Genomic DNA, 27,155 nt, shown 5'->3' on the forward strand with positions numbered 1-27,155 from the left:
TGATTTGATTATGGTTGGTAACTAAAGAACTGTGGCTCAAAGTGGGCAAACTTTTGCAGCCCTTCCTCAAGGAAGGATGAGCTTGCAAAGGGCTGTGTAAATTTTGCAGTGAATGCATGCGCACGCTTTTTATTTTAGCTGTGATTTCTCACACCACTGTGTTACCTGCCTCAAACTTGAGGCCGTGTTGTTCTTAAAACATCAGAAACTGCAGTATGAAATCATAGAATGACTTGGGTTGGAAAGGACCCCAAGGATCATTAAATTCCAACCCCTCTGCCACAGGCAGGGCCACCAACCTCCAGATCTGGTACTTGACCAGGTTGTCCAGGGCCCCATCCAACTTGGTCTTGGACACCTCCAGGGATGGAGCCTCCACAACCTCTCTGAGTAAAGCACAGACTAGTAAAACTAGTTTTAGTATGAATGCTGTTGGCTTTCAAGGAAATGTAATGCTTAAATTTGTCTTGAAAAGTAATGTTTAGAGAGAATTCAATGAATGTAAACTTCATCCATAGGCCAAGAATATGCAATTACTGGAAAATTCAAGCAAGAGTTTGGTGTTCAGAGACTCTCTTGGAAATCTTAGCTGTGGATCTAATTTGTGACAGTCCTTCTGTTCCTCCTTCAGAGGCAGAGTAACTGCAGGTCTAGTGTTGATGATGAAGAACTGTAGTTTTTCTCCAGTGGCCAGTTCACTGATTAGTTGGTGGGAACATCTGCAGGGAAATACCTGCTGAGATTATATAATTTTTGACTGAAATGCATTAAAAGTTGCATGTGGTACTTCAGAGAGGGACTGCTAGGCCCCATAGAACAACCTCATAGCACAAAGCACCTTACATGCAATTATTATTGGTTCCCTTCACAGCTAGTGAAGGGAAACGTGCACTTCTGAGCTACAGTTCTTCTCATATAATCATGGAATCCTTAGAGTTGGGAGGGACCTCTGAAGTCCATCTAGTCCAGCTCCCCTGCAGTGAACAGGGACACCACAGATACATCAGGTTGCCCAGGGTCTTATCTAGCCTGGCCTTGGAAGTTTCCAGGAACAGGGCACCCACCACATCTCTGGGCACTGGTTCTGGTGCATCACTACCATTACTGTGAAGGACTTTTTATTTATATCTAACCCAAATCTACCCTCTTTGAGCTTGAAACCATTTCCCTTTTTTTCTGTCAACACAGACCCTGCTAAAGTGACTGTTCCCTTCTTACCTGTAGTTCCCCTTTAGATACTGAAAGACTGCTGTCAGATCACCTAAAGAGGAGCCACAGGAAGGAAGGGGACAGACTAAGGTAGACTTCTGATGGATCAGACAATCGGTATTCTAAAAGTGCTTTATCTCTCTGCATTGACAATCAGGGGAGTGAAGATGACCTTATGTGAGACCAAACACCTGTCTTGTGACTGACCAAATGGCTGCTGAATCTTAGTTTTGGAATAAATAACATTAATCGAGACTAGCATGAGTATGTCCAGGCAGCTTGACTGTTCAGTCTCTGTTTTGGTACATGGGAGCGCTAAGCCTTCTTAATTTGGCATGGGAGGATGTTTAATACTGCTAAAAGAATAAGTTCCCCAACACAGTCTCATAAATGACTGGATTGTTTTTAATTAAATCTTTTATAAGAAAAAAAACAAACACACACAAGCACACAACCTCAAGCAGATTGGCAAAGTTGGAAAAAAAAATAGGACTGAGAACAAAGCTTGGTTGTGGAAAACAATGAGCAATTTCTAAGCTTAGTCATACACTGTTTAGAGTAAATTACATATTTTCTAACTTCTGCAGTTCAATAATGCAAGAAAAGTTTGTCTAGGATTAGTTCTTTTCATGCAGTTAACATTTTAGGAAAAGAAGAAAAATAAATTTTTCTACGCCTTCTGAGTGACAGGTTCTTTTCAGGTGTTTTGCTATTCCAATGTTTTCTAGTCAGGCAATGTTTTCATATTCATGCTTGTGCAGAGCTTTAAAAGTGCATTCTACTTTTGGATTTGCATTACTTTTGGATTTAATATTAACTATATTAATTTTCTTCATGCACCAGTTCTTGAAGTTGCACAGTTGTATTCTGTCTGGCAGAGTTTTAGAAACACTCTTGGAAGATCTGTTAAATATAAGCACAGACATTCTTTGGGCACAAGTTTTGCTTTTCTGGATCAGTAGAACTGCTTTCCTATTTTAGATTAGTGCTTTGCCTTCTTGAAACGTACAGTTTTACTGTGAATTTAGTTATATTTAGGAAACATCTAATAATGTTTTATAAAGTTTTTGCTTTTCATTTCCAAGGACATTGGAAGAACCTTTCCTTTAATTTAACAACAAATAAAATCCTTAATGTGCAGTTAAGGGGAGAGAACTGTGAGATTCAGGTGATATTTAATAAATAAGAAAGCCCCAGGACATAAAAGTAAATGAGCAACTAGTTTCTATGTCAATCCCTAGAAGTGACAGTATTAGTTACCCGCTGTAATTTGTTCTGCTGCTTTTAACTGAATTGTAGTTTCTTGTGTGTGATTTAATTTTTGGGATGAATGGGTTCTTTTGACAATAAGGAGTACATATCAGTTCTAAACCATGATGAAGTATTCATGACATTTATAAGAATTAATAATAGTTTCAAATAGTATAATAGTTTTAAATACTCGTTTCTCCTGAACGGCAGTAAACACCACTGGAACACTAAAAATATGCTCTATTTCTATTTTTAATGTGTGTCCTCTGTACCAGAGGACAGATGAAAGAGGCGGTGCCTGAGCACTGCTGTAAAGTAACACCACAGTGCTGACATGATTAGTGGCTGTAATGTTTGGGTCTGAATGTAACCCTGTTCTGGATCACTCTGGATGAAACGGGTGCTTGTGCAGAAAGCTCGAGTTGAATGTTGGCCCCTCAATCTGTCCATGCTGCATTTTGGGTGGTTGTCTGATGATCACTGTATCCCAAGGGATGGTTTTGCTGAATGAGAATTAGTGGTGCTGAGGCTATTCGAATTTCAAAGCATAAAAGGTTGCAGGTGAGAATTGAACTCAAGAACAAGAAATTTCTAGTTGTGGCTAAACAAGATATTTAAAATAAACACAATTTTTGTGTTTTCTGCTTATGTTAAAATGCTTTCAGGCATTGTGAGTGTATCGTGCTGGTTAATTTCATTACCAGTTTCCCTCTAACTACATGTGCCACTGTTTCTTCCAAGCTGCTTCTGCTGACTTCTACTCTGAACTTCAGCTATTACCACCTACAACCTGGCTATCCAAAAAGTCGGCATTAATTCTTGATCAATACTTATCTGTGAGAAAGGAAGCTAAACCTGAATTTGGAAACAGAAGCCTGCAAAGCGTTTTGAATTGGCTTTTCTGATGCAGAGATGGGAGTAGAGGATGAAGCGTGATCAACTTGTTTCTGTTTAAAAATCATGCTTTGCTAAGCAGATACTTGTGCAGTAGTATTAATTTTATGTATCTCACAGACCTTAGAAGTATGGAAATTCTTCTCTTTGTAACCATTCCATATATGTTGTTGTACTTCAGGATCCTTTATTTGTGTTTCAAGAATTGTAGATGAAAGATTTTAGCATCAATTGCTAGCAAAGCATAGGACAACTGAAACAAAAGTATTTGTGAATCATTGAGTGATTCACACAGCTTGAAGAGATGTAGCCCTGAAAACAGTAGTGCTGGGGAATGATCACTGTCACTGAGTGTTGTACTCGCAGTGCCCAGTTGTGAGAATCCTTCTTTGTTTTTTGGCTCAAAGCTTGCTTCCTGAGGTATTTCTTGTGATAAGACTGACTTGTCTAGGAGATGAGTGATGGGTGTTGCTGTGTGGCAATCAACATCACTGTGTGGACAATTTTAGCTGTTTGCCTCCGGAAGATAAGTGCTCAGGAGTGCTTACTGGCGGAAGATCTGGCCTGTGACTAAATAACTCCAACTTGCTATGGGAAACTGGGGGATGATGCCATTGTATCCTGTGAAGGCAAGATACAAGTTGGTGCCTCCTTGCTCCCCCTTATCTGCTGGCAAGGCCAGGAAGATAGGAACAAAGGAGTTTCCGCTAAGATCCAGAGCCAGAAGCTGCCACTCCAAGGAGAGCTGACTCAACCACTTTGGATTTGAGCTGTCACTCCAAAGACAGATGACTCAATCACTTTGAAAGCATTGAAAAGGGGCCATCATCACCATGGTCACGGTCCTTGTCCTTGTCAACAGAACAACAACGCCCGATGACCCACCACTACTGAAGATCAAAGGCTGAGCTACGAACCACACTGGATCCATGGTGGTGACTATGTCCCACTTGCTTTCTATAAAGACTCCTTGCTTCTTCTTTCCTACCTTTTCTATCACCCTCCTTCCCTTCGCCATTACCCTAATTCATAATAGCGTCCGTCCTCCCCTTCCCCATCTCCCTAATTAAGATCTGTAATAAACTGGTCGGACCAACGTTTGAACCATTGTTTCTTAATCTCACGCCGGGTATACAGATATTAAAAGGACCTCCTCTCCCTCCTATAAATCGGAGCGAGACACCAGTGCACTGAATGTGTCTCAGGGAGCTGCTGCTTTAATTAGCTTTGATTATTCATCATTTGTTCTCCACTCACATTCATTTCCTGACCTCACCAAACTCAAGATATGCTTCCCTAGCACCTGATTAAAGCTGCTATGTGGATAGGTGCATATTCTCTCCTTCCTGCTCCCAGCATACTGCTGTTCCTGCTGGAGGGGTTGTGGAGACCACTCTGGGAACACAGGGTCTTATCACTGCTCTGCTCCGCTGCCATCAGTGCTTCTGATGTTCTGCTTTAGTCAGATGGTGTTTGCTTTCATCCCTTGGTTCCCATGGTCAGACTGGATCTATTCAGTCATCTTCCTCGGGCTATTTTTTCCATGTGCATGTATGTTTTTGTGATGCCACCTTCATCTTCGCTGCCAGTCTTCTATTTATTTTACCTTATTCACACTTGTGTTCATGAGGTGTGAATAGACAAGAAAAGCTCATCCTCTTCTATCTTTTATCAGTGTTAACTGCTGAATAATTCCCCTTTTTATTGTGGACATTTCTGTGGTTATGCCCATTTAATGTGGGTCTGGTGCAACTTACACTGCAACCGAGCGGCAGTCAAGAGGAGGCAAATTTCAGATGTAGGCTTGCACAGCAATGGGCTGTGGGTAGCCTTGTTGAAATAAACTGTTACGGATCATTGCTCACATGGTATTGGAAAATGCAATATCTGTGTGCTACGTGAACACATTGTCTAAATCTTCTCACCAGGAAGGAGATTTTGATTCCACAGCACAGTTCCACAAAATTAGGTTATACAGGCACTAAAAACAGTCCAACTTTTTCAACTTCATCTTTTTCTTTGAGTTAATGTGATTCTAGGTCTGCTTGTTATTTTGTCCAAATGTTTATTTTATAGATCACTTATGTTTTCTCAGTTGCTTTTGTTATGTTGGAGGTGAGGATAATCTGGATGTGTGGATGAAGCTGGGGTTTACTGCTTCAAGCCTGCTCAGTTGGTATGGCCCTGTAGCATGCGGTATGCTAACAATTAGCTCTGCTGCAGAAAGCTCATTGAGCAGGAACTGGAAAGGCAATCAGTAGGTGGTGCAGGATTTGAGATTGCTCAGGGATAGGAGAATTTTCTCACTTTACCATGATTTTATTTTATATTATTAATTATTTTTTAAATCATTATGTTTTAAGTAGAGATATTTCGGTTTTTAGGCACGTCATTTCTGTGGACTCAAAAGCCCACAGTGCTTTAACAGGCTAATGAAAAGGTTTGGCTGACCCCAGGGTCTGGTGCTTTAGCACAGCCTTTAAAATACCCAGGTGGAATTGTACAGGAATGTATATTCACTGCTGGATTTACTGAGAACTTGCATACTGAGTATGAGGCATTGATTCTTCTGGTAGGTAACCTCAGTGAAGCCCAGGTGAACTGACTGCTTTGTTTGGATTTCACACAACAGGCCTGGCCTGCTCATGGGTTTCTTGTTTATTAGTAGCTTCGTTCTTCTCCGTCATTCCCTGCAGATACAGGAGCTGTCTGTTAGCAGCTTAAGAGGTGCAGGATTTACTGCCCTGCTGAACTGGGACTCTGGAATCTGTTTTGTACCTCAGACTGCCCTGTGGTTTGAATGCCCAAGTTTTAGTCTTATGAATACTTTGGATGTACATTTAGCCGTCTATCCCGCAGCAGTGAAAGCAGACAGTCATGCAGACACAGGCCTTCGAAAAGCTTAAGACCACAGCTTTCTTAGGTAGCACAGAATATACAAGGATCAAGGGAAAAACAGCATAAGTGTCCTTATTCCAGTTACTTCTTCTGTCTGTGCTGGTCTTTAAGATCACATAAAAAACAGACAGTGAGTTCCAAGTCTTTAGTGTGTATCTCAGCTGTTGTGCATATAGTGCAGGGTATTTCTATTTACCTCTCTGTATAGGTCATCTTCACTGATGCAAAGTTTCTTACTTCATTTCTGTCTAGAGTGCTAACCAGGAGCACTGGAAGTCTTGCTCAAGCTGCTTGTAGTTGAGTTCTGTATTCCACCCTGCCCTGCACCTCAAACTGCATCATGAGTGTAGCTTTTAAAAGTCAACTTCACAAATTATTTATTTTTCCACTGTACTTCAAGATTCAGTGAAAATAAACATGATCTTGTGGTTTCCCTTAATTTTCATTTGCCTTATTCTCCTCAGAGGTTTCACCTGGGGATTCCACATCTCCTATCTTAGTGGGTATTCAGACCATCAGGCCTGGCTTGGGGAGCAAAAGTAGAGCTCCTTCTTCACCTGCAGTATACCTGATGCAGTGATTTCAAAACTGTGAATTCGTAGACCATGTCTCACAGTTATGGTAATACTGTGATCATTTTCTGGATGTAGTATCTTTCAAGTGCGTGGTAATATTTACTCATACTATGAGAAAATGATCCTTAATTAAGTTTGTTGATTTTGTACTTACTAATGTATGTGTGATCTCATAATTCATGTTAAATTCTTTGTAATAATGAAATGTGTTTTAAGACTTTTTTTTTTTTTTCTTTTTTAGCACTTTCTCTCCTCCCTCTCTCATTTCAGATGTTGCAGTTGTGGATATGAGTGATATTTCCAAGCAACCATCACTGTTCTACCACCTTGGTGTGCGTGAAAGCTTTGACATGGCAAATAATGTTATACTCTACCACGGCACTGATGATGACACTGCTCAGTCTCTCAAAGTAAGGTTCTCTCTTCAAAATCTTGCTTCTTTTCGGAAATATCTTTAACTACCTGATCCTGCAAATATGTGTAGTTTTTTTTGAAACTTTCATTGAGTGTGATTTCCTAATGACTATTTAGCAAAATCTTGTTAAGAATAATAGCTACTACCAAGAATAGCAGTGGTTAGAGTAATGTAAAAGCTTGTTTATAAGAAAAGATCCATACTGCAATACTGGGTTTGCTTCAGATGGTTTGACTTGTACAAAATCTGCACTTTTACTTCCAGTAATGATGCTCGAAGAAGTAATGTATTGCAGCCTACTCTGAACATTTAAGTACTTCTCTCAGCTGAAGTTAGTATCTCCTAGTTTCTGAGAAGCTAAGATTACAGGAATATTCTTTTTTATTATCTTCTTTTTATTTCTCTTTGATGAAGATAAGGAAGAGACAAGGAAGAAATCCTTATCAAATCATTTTACAGACCTGTTGTTCACTATTACAGTAGGGAAACATGCTATACACTGAAGTCTTTTAATGCTGCTCTGGCTGCGAGTCCTATAGTGGGATATTTCTTTCACAGCGTAGGTTCTCGTTCATTTGGCTCACGTTTAGATTACTCTTACTTACACGTCTAGATTACCACTTACTGATTCTTATAATATCCTTTTTCTTGCTACCTTCACTGAGAACAGTGTTGTTCATGCTGTGTGAGGTTGCTTTTTTTTCTTCTTTTGATTTATTGCCCTTTATAATTTAACATTTTTTCATTGCACTGATGTCCAAAAATCTATCTTGGAATTCTCCAACCTCTCCCAGTGAAATAAGAATATTTAGTTGAATGTTAATTGCGTTTGAGACTCCTTGTCTCTTCCCAGAAGAGCTGGGTCCTGTCGCAGCTTCTTTTTCTTTCAGTGTGTTCAGTTTTACTCTGAGTCTAGAATCCCGTACTGCTTTCTGCATTTCACATTTTGTGTAATCTGGAGTCACAAGACCTCAGAGATGGAGCCTCACACCCTTTGCTCAAATAGATACAACAAATATGTGTCAAGGCATTCTTGCATCCCCTTCATTGCCCTAATAATTTCTTAAGGGCAGGCATACAAGTTTTCCTTTTGCAGTGACAATATACCTGACTGCAGTTTTTATTTTTTATTAACACATTTTTTTTAAATCTTTGTCTTAAGTTGTATCTCAGGTGTTCTGATCATCTTGGTTCTCCCCAGCAGGTGCCTAAATTTGGGAAGCCCAAGCTAGTCATCTTTTACGTATCTCCACCTAATGAGGAGAACGGTTTTTATTTCTGCACTTCATGCCAAGCACATATGCAAGCATGTGCTCTGTAACTGGAGGGATGATGGATGACCTCCAGACTCACATCTATCTGTGGGCCAGGTTTCAGACAGTTCATTGCCCGAGCTTGCAGATCTTTGCGGTGTCAGTTCTGAGTCTTTTCGTTGAAGAGTTTGAAGCTCAAGTACAGAGCTGGAGACCTCGCAACGCTAGAGTATGACTGGATCACATAGGGCTAGAAAAACTGTTCTCTCTCTTAATTTCTCTTCTCATGGGAGCTCTGCTAGTGACACTGAGCCCTGCCGTATCTCTTATCTCACAGTTTGTATAATCACTTTGGTCAACAGTCCCCTGGCATACCTTACTATGTGATCAAAATTACTTGATTAATTGATTTGAGTTTTTGGAAACAAGTTGAAGAGGTCATCTGGTTGAAAACCAGGGGAGTTTTAGCAGGATATGGGGATATGGTTCTGTCCTATCCTGATGTTCTTGGTACTTCTTTTGCAATTGAGCTCCAGTTTGCTGTTGGATACTGTTGAAATATACAAATAGACTTCATTTTAGGAATACTTCAGAAGGTGGATAGGGATTATTCTTGGGATCCTTCAGGGAAGAACATTTCATGATCTCTTGGCATATTTCATGGTTTAGGTGCTAGGTAGTTTTCAGAAGAGTTCATTTTTTTCCCTAAGGAAAAAGTTAGAAGTTTTTATCAACAGCAGATGTAATTTTATTAGAGATATTTGTTTAGTTAAGTGGACATGTTTACTTTTAGCTTTTCTTTCAGGTGTTTATTTCAGATGACTAGGCTTTCAATCTTTTTTTTTTTTTTTTTTTCTGAAGTATTTTATTGCCCTAAAGAGTTTGCACTAATCAGTAATTCTGTTAGGTATAGATACCTTGATGTGAATAGTTGACTGTCTATTGGTGGTTTGTCATTTCTGACTAATTTAACCAGTTATTTTCCCTTTGCTTTTAGGAATATATTACTCTACTTGGATTTGGGTTGCTTTACATGCCCAATAAGAGCGTCTAGCCTAGCTGTTATGAAGGCAGTATTCTTACTGTTACTCCTGCTGGAGTGGCTGTGAAGTTCAGGCAGCCTGACTATTTAGTTCACTTCATAGAATACATCCTTGAGATTCTCCCAAGAGTTGTATCTTCAATTTCTTCAGTGTTGTTTCCAAAACAACCTATTTCTAAGCACATAATAAAAAGGCTGGATTTCAAGAGGTTCATCATTGTGGAACTGAACCTCTTAGACTGTTAGTAATGCTCAGTCTGCTGGTATATACATGGGCACCATCATTGCAAGGGTTTGAGGCTGTCGGATGTGAAGGTGTTGAGTAAGAATGATTTTAGATTGCTAGAGCACATACAGTTAAATTACTTCAGTAACCTTGCTTAGAAACAAGTCTGCCTCTAACATTTGTAGAGTAGCTTATCTGGAGATCTCTTTATTTCACCAAGCAGTGTTCACTGGACATGCATACCACCACAAGAAGGAGAAGGTTACTTACCAACAGCTGGAGATCTTTGAGGTTTGGTTTATGTTAAATTGTCATTCTCCTCATGATTTCAATCTCTCTCTTTAGATTTCATAGTCAGAAGAACTAGAGGCAGGAGTGTTTTGGGCTGTGCCCATCCAGGTAGGAAAGGAGCCTAGGTATCTTAAGGATATTCTTTGAGACAAAAGTCTCCAGCTTTGAATGCTTTTGATTCACAAGTGTCCAGTAGGCTTATGGAGTGCCCTGCTTGAGAAACTCCAGTTACTGGCAAGTACAAGTTTTCTTTGTCTTCTGAGCACTAATTTAAATAGGTTTATTTGCTGAATCATTAATTCGTTCTGAAACCGAACTCTGGATATTTTTTTTGACATTGTCCTTTACTTGGAATTTGGTATGGCAGGAAAAGGAGATTATGTGTTGAAGAACACCTTTGTACCTGTGTATGTGTGTATACCATTAATTTCATTGGACGTAATAATAATTCTCAGTAAAAATGACCATCTTTATTCTCTTTTTCTTCCAGGATATGGTATCTCAGAAAAATACAGTAAGTATTAAATCTACATTCATTTTAAAACGCAAAATGAAAACTACAGTTGAAACAATTTTAACAACAATGTTACCAGATGTATATATGCTCTTTATGGTACAAGGGAGTCTGTTTTCCTTACGTACAATACCAAGTGAATCTTACTGACTTCCTTTCAAAAGAAAAGATAGATGAAAAAAATTACTTTCCTTTAGGAGTTCCTTTTTAATTTCTAGAGAAGTGCCAGTAGGTATGTTATATATGTGTGTTCATAGATAAAAATATAGACTTGAAATTTCAAAATCTGTTTCAACCTCTACCACTTTCACTCATTTGTATAAATATGAATGTGTGTGTGATACCTTATTAAGGCTGTACATCAAGCAGATTTGACTACTGTGTACCCATCTTTTTCTTCACAAATTCACAGGTTTTGCTGAGGAATGCTAAACATTCCCCAATTAAAAACATTTTTAACTTTAATGCAAGGAAAACAAATAAGTGAGTAAACCTCAACAAAGATACAATTCAGTAGTTATTTTAGGCTTACTGTAATATACCACAATATCTTGCACAGTTCTGTAATTTTGTGATACTTTCCATCAGTGGTCATTTTCATTAAACACTTATCCTGAGGGCTTTTGAATTCATAAAAATCTTGAACTTACATCTTTATATGTTTTCCATATACTTTTATTCTTTTCTGAAGTAATCCTAAGCAGGATTAAAACAATAAAATGGCTTTTGATTGTGCTAAACTGATCATTTAGAAGAGAACTAAAAGAGATAATTTACTAGTTACAGCTGCTTATTTTGAGTTACAGTTTATACTTGGCCGCAGCAAGTATATAGGCTAAAGATAGATCAGGTTGAGTAAGTCCAAGTCCTTTTCCTGTCTGTTGTGGTGATCTTTGATATCTTTGATCTGGTTTCACTGTGCAGTGGGAACTGCATTTCCTAGTCTGCACCTCTGTGAAAAGAGGCCTCAGAACAGCTTGAGGTTTCCTTGTGAATAATGCTACTTCCATCTTCAGGCTATAACTGCTGGATGTCACAAGTATATGTTCTCCCCTCTAGAGCCAGAGAGAGAATTGTGACAAGAGCCATTTAGTGGTTACTCCTGAGGTAGTGCAAAAGTGGATCCTAGTGCCATGGATCCTAGTGCCATGGATTAGCAGCCTGCAGTCTTTTCTTTTGGCTGATTCTCTCCCCACAGGGGAGTTAGGATCTCCTTCAGCTTCATGAGGAAGAGAAGAAAAAGTGGATTTGGCAATGTTTCCTGCATCAGACCTGGAAACACCAGGTTAGCAAAAAAGTGCTAAAAAAGTGGGAGAGGAGGAATTGTGTAGCCTACTTCCTCAAGTACTTGGATTACAAAGACCATTGTGAGTAAAATACAGAAGAAAAAATAATTGACTTAAAATATCAAGTATGGATTCTTTACCTTTCATATTACTCAAAGTTATTTGTATTCTCTTAGATAGTAAATTTATTGTATAGTGCTCCCATGTTGCATTCTTTTTTAATCAGTTTTTTAATCTGAAATAGCAATAAACTGATTGGCAAGCTAAATAATTAATAAGTTCAAACTTAATCTTTTTCTAAGTTGGAATTGGCTTCAAATAGACAGTTCCCCTCCTTGCAAGCCACATGATGTGTCTGCAGTGGCATGTAGTTTGCTGCAGTCCAGTGTTGTGCCACTGCTTCAATGCTTGATAAAATATATCGTGTAAGAATAGGAGAACTGGGAAGGTAGCTTTCTTCCACTGTCCAGGAATGAGGATTTCCAGGGTAGGAAAATATGGGGAATGCCATTCAGATTGACTCCTGCAAACAAATGAAAGTTCTGTAGTGGTTTTTTTGGAGGGCTGTTGCTAATTAGGATTGCTGTGCTAGATATGTAGTTACAGAATTGACACGAATTTACTACATCCGGTGAGGTAAATAGTCATGTAACCACTGCAGTTTCATTTCTAACTATTACATATAGCACTTAATATACTCTGCTACGGGTCTGTATTTTCCTATCATGTTTCCTGGTTGAACTGATCTTCCTATTGGTATGCCTCTGTCATAGCTGTGATGAAGCAGAAAGAGCTTAAGTGCATTCTTCACACGCTGTGGTGGAGTGTGGAGATACACTGGAAGAAGGATAGATACTTCATCTGCTAAGCTTTCTTCCAACCCAAAGGTAGCCACAGGATTACCATTACTGGTTTTATGAAGAGAAGTCCTCTTGCTGCTTCGGTACTCTGTGTCTGTGCTCATGTAAGGAAAGAAGGTAATTGAGATTGCTACCAGACACATTGCACAATCTTTCCAGCAGCAAGAGTGAAACTTTCTGCATGCAGTTCTGCAATTAGGACCTTTCTCTCAGGTTTTCTTGTCCTTACCTTTGCTGTTTGTCCTGCAAATATCAAATCATGTACAAAAGTGCAAAAGATAACAGCATAGAATGGATGTGGAACCATACTAAAGATGCAGAAAAGATGAATGTATTGCGTGTCCTTAGTGGCTTTTGAGCAGGTAAGTCTTGAAAAAAGTTGATATTTTCTTTGTAAGGAAAGTATTATGCTAACTCTGCATCAGGGAGGAGACAAAAGTGAAGAAACTGGACATAAATCTGAAAACAATGCATAGAAAAAATTACAGCATTGATTTGAAAGTTGGCTTGAGCACAGCTGATCTAAAAGAGAAAGTTATACAGTGGCATGCTGTGGTGGTGTGTGCTTGAGATATTTAATAGCTTCATGTCTGGAAAAAGAGAGTAGGAGTAGAACTGGGTTTATAGCTTCCTTCCACTGTCCAGGAACAAAGATTTCCAGGATAAAAACTGAGAGTTGATTCAGATCTACTTGACTCCCACAGACAATTAATGGAAGTTCTGAATCAATAATTTATTGTGTACTTAGATTTTAGATTTATGAAAGAATTACTGGCTATGGGAGTTCAGCTCCCAGAACAGAACTGCACTTGTATGACATGCAAGGTCAATATTGCCAGTGCCCCATGAGTTAGTTTTCCTTCCATAGAGCTCCTTGGAGGTTTGAGGACAACCTTCTGCTAATTTCATTTATAGTTTAGGCACAGCTCCCTTTCTTCTGTCAAAGTAATCAATAATAAAACTAATAGAGATGTGTGTTTGGACAGAACAATGTGTTTCCTGTATTGTTATGAACAAGTTAAGGTCTGAGAGCGCTATCGGATTGTAGGGTACAGGAAAATGCATTTCTCTCTGGAAAACTGGCTTGTGCATTGGAGTTTCTTTAGATGTTAAGTTACTACAGGTTTACTAAAAGAAATAAAATTTCAAGGATTTTCAAAAGCCTGAATTGCTTAGAAAATCTTCCCCCAATTTAGCATTACACATAATCCATGGGAAAATTATTATATTTTGGTACAAAATGTTGTTGATATCCTTGATTCGTTTGTTTTTGTTCTCAGTAGGGAAATTCTGTCTCTCTCTATAGAATTTTAAGGAATAGTGTGTAAAGTTGTCCAAGATGGAGAGAATAAAAGAGTGCACAGGAAGTGTTTTAAAAACTGCTGGAGTCAGGAAGCAGAATGTTCCGACCTTCTTACAGTAGTTCTAGCACTGAATGCTTTGATCCGTTCAGTTTATTTGAATGTGACACTGAGAATATAAGCCAGAACTTCCCTTGTGAAAAAATTATCAGGGCAAGTTTAGAATATAAAGAGAATTTTTCATTAGTTCGTAAGTTGATAGTAGACCTGAAGGAGTTTGAATAACTGTTAATCTGAAGGGTGGTGGGGAGGGAGAAGGTATTTAAAGGGAAGTAGGATGGCTATTAAACCAAAAAGTTTATTATTACTTAGGTCTATGTACCTGAAGAAATATTTTGAGATTTAAATGTTTGGGGCTTTTTCTTTTTTCTTAAATTATAGAGGATAGTGATGGCTTGGCTATGGAGGAGCTGTTAGCAAAAGTTCTCCTTAATCCAAAGGAAACAAGATTGAAATTTATCCTTGCCAAAGGAATTTTTATGTTGAAAAATCACTTTTTATTGTGATTGGCCTCAAGTCTCTTCAGAGCTTCAGTAGCTGTATAAATTATGGTAGCTAATTCTTCAAGTCAATGAACATATAAGAAATCTAAATAAAAGATTTTGACACTTGGACTCATTCTCCATTTTAGTAGTCCCAAGGATTGAATGAAGTATGATTACGCTATATAAATTTGATAATATGAAGAAGTAGTATCATAGAATGGCTTTATATATATATATTTTAATTATTTTTACAGTTTATAAAAGATTGTATGGTGATTGTCTAATAATTTATTACTGAAAAGTTGGAGGCAGCAGAAGTAGTAAAAGTTTCAAAAGGGCGCAGAATGAAAGAGGGCAGGGTAGCTGAGAGTCCATTGTTATTCCTTTTTGAGAGGAAATAGAAATATTAAAAATATTTTTTACTGATCATTACTTATAACAGTTATTATTTGCATAATGAAAACTGTGGCTTTTAAAATTAATTTATGACAATAATTATGGAAATGCTACTGTCTCAAGGGAGGCACATTTGTAGCAATTGGCTTATAGTTAACTAATCAGGTAATGAATCTGCCACTGTCAAGAAGTCAGACTTTTAAAGCAAGTTAATGGTGACACAAGGAGATGTGTAGAAAAACAAAGAAACCTCACATTCCACTTTCTTGCTGGCGATGTGTTGTGCTATTTTTCTTTTTTTTTTTTTTTGTAAATATGGATTTACTATAAATATCTACATTTCTTCTCCATTGTTTCTTACTTTAATCATTTCTCTATTCATGTGTCATAACTATTGTTTTGATTCTCATGCTGTTTTATGCTGGTGTTTTCCTCTTTGTTGTTTTATTTCAATTTGGAGTAGGTTGCCAACCACAAAACTTTTCTTCGAGTTGAAGTACCTGCTGAATACCACAATGGTAACCTGATAGGCAAAGTATGTATCATTTTAAATCTGTTTTCTCTTAATAAACATGCCATATTCTTACTGTGTTTCTAGCATTTTTATGTAAGGGTGCTTTAAAAATCACGCTTTCTTTTGCACCCATAATAATCTCAGAGTACATATTACTTGCAACCTAGATCTTGTGTGTGGATTGTTTGTTTTATGATAATCTTTCTCACAGTATTTATGTAGACACTACTTATGTTCAACTTACGAACAGGGAGTGTTTTTAAAAGTTGATGATAATTTAGAGTCACCTATATTGTAAGATAGATAGGAATGTGATGGCATAGAAAGCTGCTACTATGGAAACTTAAATTCTTAAGATACGAATGGATTCTTATGGTGAATTCTTAAGATAAAAGTCCATTAGTCTCACTGAATGTGACTTCTTTGAGTCATTTGCTGTCATCTGGCATGCTGCTCTCCCAACTGCTTGGTAAGTGAGGGCGAGCACTCTTAATGCTCCTTGAGTGATTGACAAAAAGGACTACATGGCTGGAGTGGAATAGCTGAGCTGTTAGCTGTGAAGGCAAAATTCCCTCTCTGAAGATGCAGAAGTTTTACTCTGCATTCAAAATAATAGCCCTTAAATTCTGGTTTGGTGTCTCTGTCACAAAGTGGCAATTTGGCCAGAATAACTGTAGCAGGATGATTAAAAAACAACACCCCACAACTGTTTCCATTATTAAGGTCAGACGTTCACTTTTAACAGCCTTAACAAAATACTTAGAGGAGGATTTTATGAAAAAAGCATTACATTTGGCCCATCATGCCAAGATCTTAGAATGGCTTCTGCGGGCCTAACTACTTCAGCAAAGATGTGACTTTGTCCTTAATTCCTTCCACCCTTTTCCTCTAAGAAGCAGGTCCCTTTCTCAACTGACTTGCAGCTATTTTCTGTAATTTTTTAATGTTCCTACCTTGGGCTCTTTTTCTGGTGGATGGAACTGTTGTGATTGAATATGAAAGTGTCACTGCTAGCACATACATTATTTGCTGAGAGTTTTTCCTTTTTCTTCTTCTTCTTTTTTTTTTTTTTTTTTTCAGTCTGTCTTTCTTTTATTTTTAAACTTCTACATTTCTTAAACCTAAAGATTTCTCTATGTGAGATGATAAAAAGGGCTAATAGTCCTGAAATAAACCAATGTGTGATCTATATAAACCACAAAGATACAAACTTATCACAATTAGATTATATGTATTTGCAGGTGGAATGGCCACAAATTGCAAAGTAGTGTGTATAGGGCATACAGTGTTTTGTTTCCTTGGTGCTATATGCAGTAATATTTCTGCCAGGAGGCAGAATATCTTTTCCTTCACATGTAATACCAAAGACATCCATTGTCACCTGACTGAACTCCCAAACACAACAAACAAATTTTTGGAGCTACAGCTGTGGTGGTTGCTCTTCAAACAAGGTGAAACTACACTGAAATATGTGTAGTTTTCCTGATTTCTGCATGTAAAAATATTTATGGTATGGAGAAAATGTGTTTTCAAATGCAGAGATTTTGCTATCCAGAAAGAGGCAAAAGCCTCAGTCAAATAGATGAACTTGAGAAATATAATGCTTCATCCATGCCATTCAATATTTTCTGAAAATTGCTTTGCTATTTCAGGAGATAACTGCACTTCTCTTTGCATCACAAGCTGTATCTTGCTTTCAGCTTGTATTGTTGCTGTTGTCCCCATCGCAGGAAGACCTAATTTGTTATTGTGGGCTTAAAATAGAAATAATAATCAAGCAACTTTTGCACTGCACCTAACTTAGTGCATATTTGAATAAACCTTGGACTAAATTAATTTAACATACTGGTTGCTTAAATTGCATTTTTTTTCCTAGAAAGTAGAGGTAATATTGCAACAGATAATGGTATTATTACAACAAAGGTACAGTACTGCAAGGTCTGTGAAGAATGAGTGTGGCTTGATCTTTATCCATCAGAAATCATTTAAAGTTCTAAATCCTTCCAAATCCAGATCAGCAACAGGCTTTTGCTGTCTGTATTTTCAGTAGTTGAATACTCTGCTATTTTCTGTGAACAGTTTACTTTTGTATTGTAGTTTCTTAATGCACATAAAAACGTGCCATCCTCATATCTCTTCTTTCAGTCCTTTTGGCATCCTCCCAGTGTCCCAGTGACATTAAATGGCTGCTGCTTTACTGCAGTCCTAGATGATCTGAAGTAAAATGAAAGTTATGTTTGATATCTTGGTATCCCCAAGGTGACAACAGATAGATACTCAGTGGTAGTTGATTGCAGTTGTGTTATACTGTCCCATGCTTTGGGGCTCATATGTAATGACTCTGAATGCATTGTTTGGCTGAGTTTTTACTTTCCTTTTAACAGCGGACAACAGCTGTACTTCAAAAGAGGATATCATCTTTCTAGTCTTAGTTATCTGCTTTTAGGGTCTTGCTCAGGAGCTGAAGAATTGCATCTGAACTTAACTGTATTTTCTGAAAGGCATTTCCTGTTTCCTCACCAACTTCAGGGCCTTGATCACATTTACACTGTCTATAGCCTGTTAAGGATTTTTGGTTTGGGATTTTTTTGTGTTAAAAGTCTCAGATATTTCAAGGTGTAGATTTTTTTAATTTATTTTTTTATTTTGTATTTGATGCTTAATGGCAGCACAGGCTCTTCTGATGATCAGAGGCTTGGAGTACCTGTCCTGCAAAGAAAGGGTGACACAGATGGGCTTGTTCAGTATGGAGAAGAGAAGGCTCTGGGGAGACCTCGTTGTGGCCTTCTAGTACTTGAAAGTAGCTTGTAAACAGAAAAGGGAGTGACTTTTTACCCAGTTTGATAATGACAGGACAGAGGAGAATGTCTTTAAATTTAAAGATGGGAGATTTAGGAGGAAATTCTTTAGAAGGCAGTGAGGCCCTGGCACAGATGCCCATAGAAGCTGTGGGTGTCCCATCCCTGGGGTGAACAGTTTTACTGTACTGTTTCTAAACAGATCCAAATACTTTTTCACTACTTACTAATATTTGTAACTCTTCCATACAAAATTCATTGATTTTAATGCTTGCAAATCTTATGTTAAACACTAAAACTTCCTTGGGTGCCAACCGAAACCCAGCTGGTTTTTTTCTGACCGTAAATAGTTTCTGTGTTTACACAAATGTATTTCCACTTTAAATTGTTTTCTAAACTGCATTTGTTTTTCTTTTAGGCTTCCAGTGGAAATTATTATTTCATTCCATACATTGTTACCCCTTCTGACTACTTCTGCTGTGAAAGCGATGCCCAGAGAAGAGCTTCTGAGTATATGCAGCCTAGCTGGGACAATATCCTGGGGCCACTCTGTGTTCCTCTAGTGGACAGGTTTATCAGCCTTCTCAAGGATGTTCATGTTACATCATGGTAATTTTGTAACTCGTTCACCTACAGAACCTCCGATATTCTCTTCTTAATGTTGTGGAACAGATACAGAGTTCCTAGTAGCATTGATTTTTTATTTATATTTTTATTTTTTTTCACTGCACTTAATGTAGTGATAAAAGAGGCTGCTATCTTTACTGCTTTCCAGATCACTGTCCTGCAGCGGTTGCAATTAACTAGCCATGTTTTGCTAGGAAGTGATTTATAGTTACTTTCTAAAATATCAGTAAGCAAAGTCAGTCTACCAGTAAGTAGAGTGCTTCAATATGACTTACGGTGTATGAAGTTGTAATAGGAGATAAAGTCACAGCCTTTTCATAGAACTCAAAGCCACAGATCATCTTTTCGTGTCACTAAGGAGATGTGTATATATATGTCTATGGTAGGAATAGAAAGTAGCTCTTCCTCTTCTTTTGGTTGTTGTTTGCTTGTTTGTTTTAATATTAGCCTTCTGATATCACCTGGTAAACATGATACTGTTCAGTTGCTTGCAGAGGGGACTGTTAGAGTTTTGAGGACTTGGGCTGGAGACAGAAGTGTCTCCCAATGAATGGTCCCTCCTGTACTTTGCAGTTGGTCTTTTTTTTTTTTTTTTTTTTTCTGGGAGAGACTGACTTTCTAGATTATCTTTTTCCCTGTGTCTGAAGCATGAGGTAGCAGTTATTGTTTTGTTTTCTCTTACATCATTGCCTGTTCCACTGTTGGGACCCGTATGTATACCTGCTCATACACACCGTCACCAATTTCACCTCCATCCACAGCAGGTCTGTTGTTCTTTGGAACCTTGCTGGGCAGTGTCTGGGAAAGTACTGGCCTGAAAAAACACAAGCTGCTTCCTGCTTCTCCAAAGAAGTGCTGGAGGGGAAGCTACAGATAGGCAACACAGGCCCACTTTAAGGAAAGGGACAAGAAGAGGGGTGGAATGTCAGTACAGCTTGTCAGCGTAAGGATAATATTTTATTAAAGCACTGCAATCAAGCCAGTTTTCTCTCTTCAGTTTTCAGGCTGTAAAGAGCTTTTGGACTGATACAGAATTAGATGCTATTGTAGTAGATCTCAGTGAGGAGGAAGATGTAGCTTGATGACCCCACATTTCTGCCAAAAGCTTGAATGTTGAAAAGGTTACGTGTAAAATCATTCTTAAGTGATGCTTCCATTCCTAAGTCATTTGGATACTTTTAAAAAATATTTCAAATAAGATCACCACAATATCTGTCTTAGGTTTGGTTAACACAAGAGGGGCTAATTTTTATTAGCCTGGGAGAAGGTAGGAACTTGACATTGGTACTACATGATGAATTTTGCCTGACTTCCATTTGACAGTATTTTGAAAGCTTTTCAGTAGTGATTATGTGGCTTTGCTGTCTTTCAGTTATAAGAGTTGTATTCATTCTGTAGAAGACAATTAGAGGATTTGATTTTCTTTGCTATTTGTATGGCTCAGTGTTTAGCAAAGCTGAATATCTGCAATACTAACTTGTAAACAAACAAACAAACAAAAAAACAACCAGCATTGTAGACACTTGAGTATCTGTCAGCACCTGCTGACTTCCCAGCTGTTAGCTTCATAAGTTGCTCCAGATAACCTTAATTCTAGGTAGTCTGTCCAAGTGGTTTATAACTCTCGTATTAGTAACAGGATACAGTTTTGTAATCTTCCAAATCTCTGGTATTACAATGTGCACTAAAATAAGTTGTGAAACTCCTACTGTTGGATTTTATGTTAAATATTATGTTCATTTTAATACACATGATGCATTGTGTTCATCAAACGAACTACAGCTAGGTTAGCTTTTGGTGGCTTGTTTTGGTTTTTGTTTGAAAGTTTCTTTCCTCTTTTGGTTATAAAATCCCATATCTCCTCTTTACGTCACCATCATCTTTTGTCTCTATGTCACTCCAAATACTGTCTTCTTAAAGAGAGAGATACCAAGTTCTGTATGTGGCAAAGTTCTACTGTGGCAAAAAAAATAATCTCAAAATCCTGGCATTGATACATAGCCCGATAGACTGAGGTGAAGCAAGGTGGATGTATGAACTGGTGAAAAATTTAGGTTTAGATAAACATTTGATGTAGTTTTCTCTATTAGGAAATGCTATTTTATTAGAAATACAGCGATGTTTCATAGTTGCCCTACCCTGCTCAGTTCAATGGTGGAGTCCCCATCACTCTATTTAAGAGATGTGTGGCACCAAGGAGCATGGTTTAATGATAGGACTTAGTGCGTCACATTGGTGGTTGGACTTGGTGATCTTGAAGGTGTTTTCTAAGCTAAATGGTTCTGTTTCATAAGAAATATCTAAGTCTTCTTTCCATGTCTGTCTTGTACTTCTTCAGTGCCTATTATAAAGAAACGCTGCTAAATGATATTAGGAAGGCTAGAGAGAAGTACCAAGGAGATGAACTGGCTAAGGAGCTGGCTAGAATTAAGCTTCGTATGGATAATACTGAAGTGCTGACTTCTGATATTGTCATAAACCTGCTTCTTTCTTACCGAGATATACAGGTATGTTTCTAAAGAAGGTGATTTTACTATGGGATTTTGAAACTTGTTTGTTCTCAAGACTTTGTTAAAGAGTGATTCAAAGCTGACCCTAAATTTCTGCACTAACAGTTTGACTTGACCACTAAGCTATAAGGGGCTGTAGACTCTTATTTATTTTACTTGTGAACAAGAGACACTGACTAGGAGACTTTTTTGCTTATTTTCTATCATTTTTAACCTCTTTAAAATATATAAATAATGAAAGCTCATCCAAGCAAGGTGAACATTTGCTTTTTTCTTCCCTGCCCCTTATTCCTCTCTCCCCACAGTCAACTGTGTTTGGAAACTAATAAAATTGATTTGTTTTGACCAATGTATTGACCAGAAGTGTCCAAGTTGTTAACTATAACTGAATGGAATACTGATTTCTTTATAAAAGTAGGTACACCTTTTTTTCTTGATTTTATTCAAACACAGCTTACACACTGTATTTTGGAGCTGCCAGGCTCTGTGTTTGATATCACTTTTAAAATGTACTTCCAACCATTCAATAGATTTATTATTTTTTTTTTTTCTTCAGGAGCTAAGTTGGTTATTTGGCAAGTATAAATGAGACATGAGAGCAGTGGGTGACTGTATTACTCTGCATCACCCAACTTTTCATTCTGAGATTTATATTCTCCTGCTGTTTCTTATCCATATCATTTTTATCACCTCTGGTGAGCATTTGCACTCATTTGAAATGTCTTCCTGGAGAAATGTAATCACATTCAAATATATATTGAACACACAGATTAAGTAGTGAAAGACCATCTCAGTGAACTGGCCTCTTCAGCAGTGTGTATGTGGGTAACCTCCCGAAAAACTAAAATGAATGCACAACCAGCTGAGGTTCTGCAAAACAAGCTGTGCAGAATAGAATTTTGCAGTGACCAGATGAAGTGTAATTCATCAGAAGCACTCACTAAGGCTTGAAACAGCCAGACTCAACACCTCTCCTTCCTAGTGCTGGTAAATGGCTAAGGGTATTCTGGATTGAATGGAGGAATTGGCATTGAATGGAGGAAAAATTAAGTATTGACATGGATAGACAAAGTCCCACTTCTAAGGAAAGTCACCTGAGACACTGTCATACAATCACAGAATCTTTTGAGTTGGAAGTGACTTTTAAAGGCCATCTAGTCTAATTCCCCTGCAGTGAACAAGATACCTAGACCTACATCATAGTGCTCAGAACCACATCCAGCCTGACCTTGACTGTCCCCAGGCATCCACCACCTCTCTGGGCAATTTGTGCTGGTGCCTTCCACTCTCATTGTAAAAAAATTCTTCCTTATATCCAATCTAAACCAGCCCTCTTTTAGTTTGAAACCATGTGCCCTTGTCCTATTACAACAGACCCTGTTACAGAGTCTGTCTCCTTCTTTCTTATAGCCCTCCTTTGTATACTTTCAGGTCTGTACCAAGGACTCCACATCTGGATGCAGTACTCCAGCTGAAGTGTCAGCAGTGCAGAGTAGAGGAGCAGGATCACTTCTTTTGACCTGCTGACCCCACTTCTTTGGATGCAGCTCAAGATATAGTTGGCTTTCTGGGATATGAGGGCAAATTGCTGGCTAATCCAGCTTGCCATCCACCAGTACCCTCAGGTCCTTTTCTGCAAGGATGTGCTCTACCCTTTCATCCCTCACCTTGTACTGATAGCAGAGGTTTCCATGGCCCGGGTTCAAACACCCTGCTCTTGGCTTTATGGAACCTCATGAGGTTCTCATGGGCCCCGTGTTTCACCCTGTCAAGATCTCTCTGAATAGCATCTTGTACCTCAGGTGTGCCAACTGCATCACACAGCTTGTTGTCATCTGCAAACTTGCTGAAGTTACACTCAATCCCACTATCAGTGTCTTTGATGAAGATGTTAAAGAGAACCAGTCCCAGTACTCACCTTTAAGGGACACCGTTTGTCACTGTTCTCTAACTGGACGTTGAGCCATTGGCTACCGCTCTCTGGACACAACCTCACAACCAGTTCCTTGTGGATTGAACAGTCCACCCATCAAATCTATGTCCTTCCAACTTGGAGAAAAGGATGTTGTAGGGTACCGTGTCAAAGGCCTCACTGGTGTCCAGATAGATGATATCAGTGGCTCTTCTCTTGTCCACTGATGCAGTTATGCCATCATAAACAGCACAAGGCTTATCAAGCAGCAGATACCCTTGGTGAAGCCATGCTGGATCTCTCATTCTCGTTTCTATCTTTCATGTACCTTATTGTAGGTTTCGTGAAACTCCACGATCTTCCCAAGCACAGAGGTGAGGCTGACAGGTTGGTCGTTTCCTGGATCATCATTTCTACCCTTCTTAAAAATTAGTGTGACATTATCTTTTTTCCAGTCACCAGGGACTTCATATGACTGCCACGACTTTTTTTCAAATATCGTTGACAATGGTATGGCAACTGCATCAGCTAGTTTCCTCAGGACTCTGGGATGCATTTCTTTGGGATCCATAGACTTACAGCTGTTCAGGTTCCTTTGGAGTCACAAACTTGATCTTTGCTTACATCAGGAGGAGCAATGCTCCCCTAGTTTCCCACCTTACGAACCATCCACTCAAGAGCTGTCTGTAAGGGAGCTGCTAGTGAAAACTGAGACAAAAATGTTGAGTATCTTAGCCTTCTCCTTGTTTGCTGTTACGAACCTTCTTGTATTGCTCAGTGGGGAGGGTACACCCTACTTGACTTTCGGTTTCTGGTACCTAGAGAAGCCTTTCTTATCCTTCTTTGTCCTTGCCAAGCCCAGTTCCAGTTGGGCCTTGGTTTTCCTGACCTCACCCTTACACAGCCTAGTAGCATTCCTATATTCTTTCCAGTTTAACAGTCCCTGCTTCCACTGCTAGTGCATTTTCTTCTTGCTCTCCAGTTTAATCAGCTGGTCCCACTTCTGCCATATCCGTCTCTTGCCTTCCTTTCCTGACTTCATACACCTGTGGATGGAGAGCACTTGTGCCTTAAGATCTTCCTTTAAGATCTGCCAGCTCTGCTCTGCTCTCTTTTCGTTGAGGACAGATTCCCAGGGAGTTTTATTGACTAACTCCCCAAAGAGCTGGAAATAGGCTTTCCTAAAACTAAGCTTCCTGAGTTTACTCTTTGCCTGTCTAATATCACTCAGGAGTTTGAACTGCACCACTGCACCAGTTTTCTCATGTTGGTGAGGAAAAGGTCCAGCATTGTACCTGATGCTACCAGTCATGACCTGTCTAGCTGTCATGATAAATTTTAGGTTACTGATATTTTCCTCTGCTGGAGGTGATCTCAAGCTTCTGTATTTCTGTCTGTCTTCCTTTTTTAAAAAAAAAAAAATGTATAATTTTATTCCTACCAGGACTATGATGCTATGGTGAAGCTGGTAGAAACACTAGAAATGCTTCCTACATGTGACCTGGCTGATCAACACAACATTAAGTTTCATTATGCTTTTGCTTTGAACAGGTAAGGATTGTTGTTTGCGGGTGTTTCATTATATTACTGTTGTTTCAAACAGGCTTATATTTAAATCTGTAATGCAGACGATAAGGATCCGTTCCAAAGGCCACTGCAGTAACAGTGAAAGATTTCATTGATAGCAGTGGTTTTTTGGTCAGGCTGAGACTGTTCTGAGTCTCTGATTCTGAACATCTCAGGAAGTTCAGTATAGTTGAGTTGCAAATGATACTTAACAAATGTTACTTGGTCTATGAGTACGTATTCATGAAGCAGCTTCCTTGAAAGGTTGTAAGGCAATCTGCACACACAGGCTAGTTCCTGATTTAGCTTTTCTAGACTAGGAAGCACAGAAATATATTGTTGAACTCTTCTAGATAGCTACAGATTTCTACAGTTCATATGTATAATATTTGCTCGGTTTCTAAAGAAGATATATTAAGATTGTATCAGAAAGTAGATTTTACACAAGCAAAATTAAATGTGTTAATGGAAGTAACTGCTTAGATGAAATCCACTTGTTATTTATAGTTGAGACCTGCCATTAAACTAAAAATTGGTACTGCGCAGCATCGGGGTGGCATATGAAGGGTCTTAAGAACTTAGTAACAGATCTAGAAAAGCAGTCATTGATGCAAAAATCTTACCAGAAAAAGGGTTTTTTTTTGTTTTGTTTTTTTTTTGTTTTGTTTTTTGTGTGTGTGTGTGTGTGTGTGTGTGTGTGTGACATTTTGTAGGTAGTGGTAATAACTCTGGCACCATTTGACAGTTTTGTCAAACTTAGGAGTAAATACAAAATTGTTGCTCAGAAAAAAGAATCAGATATCGCTTTCTCAGTTCTGTGTCAAGAAACAGTTTCATACAGCATTTTATATAATGTGTTCCCTACAGATGAATTTCATTCTCATGCAACCATATACAGGTTGTATGCATAGGAACAAAGAATGCAGTACGTGTCAGTTGGAAAGCTCATAGAGGACAGCGATTTTTGAAAAAGATCTGGTGGTTTGTTAATAAGCTTAGTGATCATCTAAATGTGATGCAGTAGCAAGTAGCCTGAAGAGATATCAGGAGGAATAAAGTATTGAGTATTACTGAATAGTATTCTCAGAGTATACAGCATGATTGACAATGCACATAATTCTGATGTCTGTGCTTTTTTGATAACTTGCCATTAGAGATTTTTTTGAAGGCATAAACCCTGTTTTAAATAAACGTTTTCAATTCAAAAAGAAAAAAGAAAACAGTTCTGAAATATGAATTGATTGCAATGGTAAGTACCTTTATGTGAAGAAATTAATCCCCAAATTATTCCCAATTTCCAAACTCCTCATGGAAAAAGTTAACCATTTGTTTAACTATATTTGGAACTGTAACACAAATTTGAATGATGGCAGTCTTTTTAGGAAAGAGAAGGATAAATAATTAATGTTGATGTATAATTTGACTTACATTGTTGTGGTGTTTAGTTTTCATTTCTAAGAATGGAAATGAACGCAGAGTGTCCTGATTCTCCTCAGCTCTTCATATAATGAATTATTAAATCTCAGCTCGTGAACCTTTTATTTAGTCTTATAACTTGTTTTGATAAGGTATATCTCTCAGTAAATTTAGTTCTGAACACATGAAGGCAGAGAATTTTGCATTTTGGTCTGGTATTTATCCCATCTATTGAAATATGCTTATCTCATTGTGTTGCTTAAAAATAAGGGAAAATGGGCTTTTAGTGTAAATTTTTTTATATACAACATAAGCTTGCATTTTAAAGTAGAAGCCAGTGTTTTACTGCTTCTTGTGATGATGTGCATTTTAAACCATATTGCAGTTTGTTTCCTGACTGTACAGTGGTATGGTATAGTTTTCCACCTTTTTCTCCCCCAGCCCCTAAAAATTGCAGGCTTGATCTTTGAAAGCTTCTGAAATTCAAATCTCCTTAAGTTATCATACTGATTTCTTGAGAAGTGGTTTCAGCAAAGAGAATTTGGCATATTTTGACTCAAGACATTGCAGTCTGGGTCATGTCTTGTTCTTAGGAAAAACCTGATTTGATTGGACAACAGTTTTTAAAACTTTGCTATTTGCCTGTGCATAATAAAACTAGTACAGTCCTTTATTCCCTTCATTTTAAAATTCTTTGTATATTGAGTAGTACATGGTCTTCATGCCATTAAATCTTCAGTGTTGTTTTGAAAGTAGCAATAGATCCTTTGTAAAATACAAAATGGATTTGCTTGTGCACCTGCTTTCCCCGTTGGCTGATTTCATTAAATTCAGCATTAGCCTTAACTAACATGAC

General features: G+C 38.2%; 1 protein-coding gene across 1 annotated transcript in view; it reads left to right on the forward strand.

Moving 5' to 3' along the window:
• MAP3K15 (mitogen-activated protein kinase kinase kinase 15) overlaps positions 1-27,155 on the forward strand; it is a 78,297-nt gene that overhangs the window by 12,389 nt on the left and 38,753 nt on the right. Inside the window, 5 exon segments of the mRNA XM_031599345.2 lie at positions 7,098-7,237; positions 10,545-10,568; positions 18,687-18,877; positions 21,234-21,402; positions 24,762-24,868. Coding sequence (XP_031455205.2) covers positions 7,098-7,237; positions 10,545-10,568; positions 18,687-18,877; positions 21,234-21,402; positions 24,762-24,868 — 631 coding nt within the window.

The sequence above is a fragment of the Phasianus colchicus genome, chromosome 1 (genome assembly GCF_987193195.1).
Source record: "Phasianus colchicus chromosome 1, bPhaCol1.hap1.1, whole genome shotgun sequence".
Lineage (NCBI taxonomy): Eukaryota > Metazoa > Chordata > Aves > Galliformes > Phasianidae > Phasianus > Phasianus colchicus.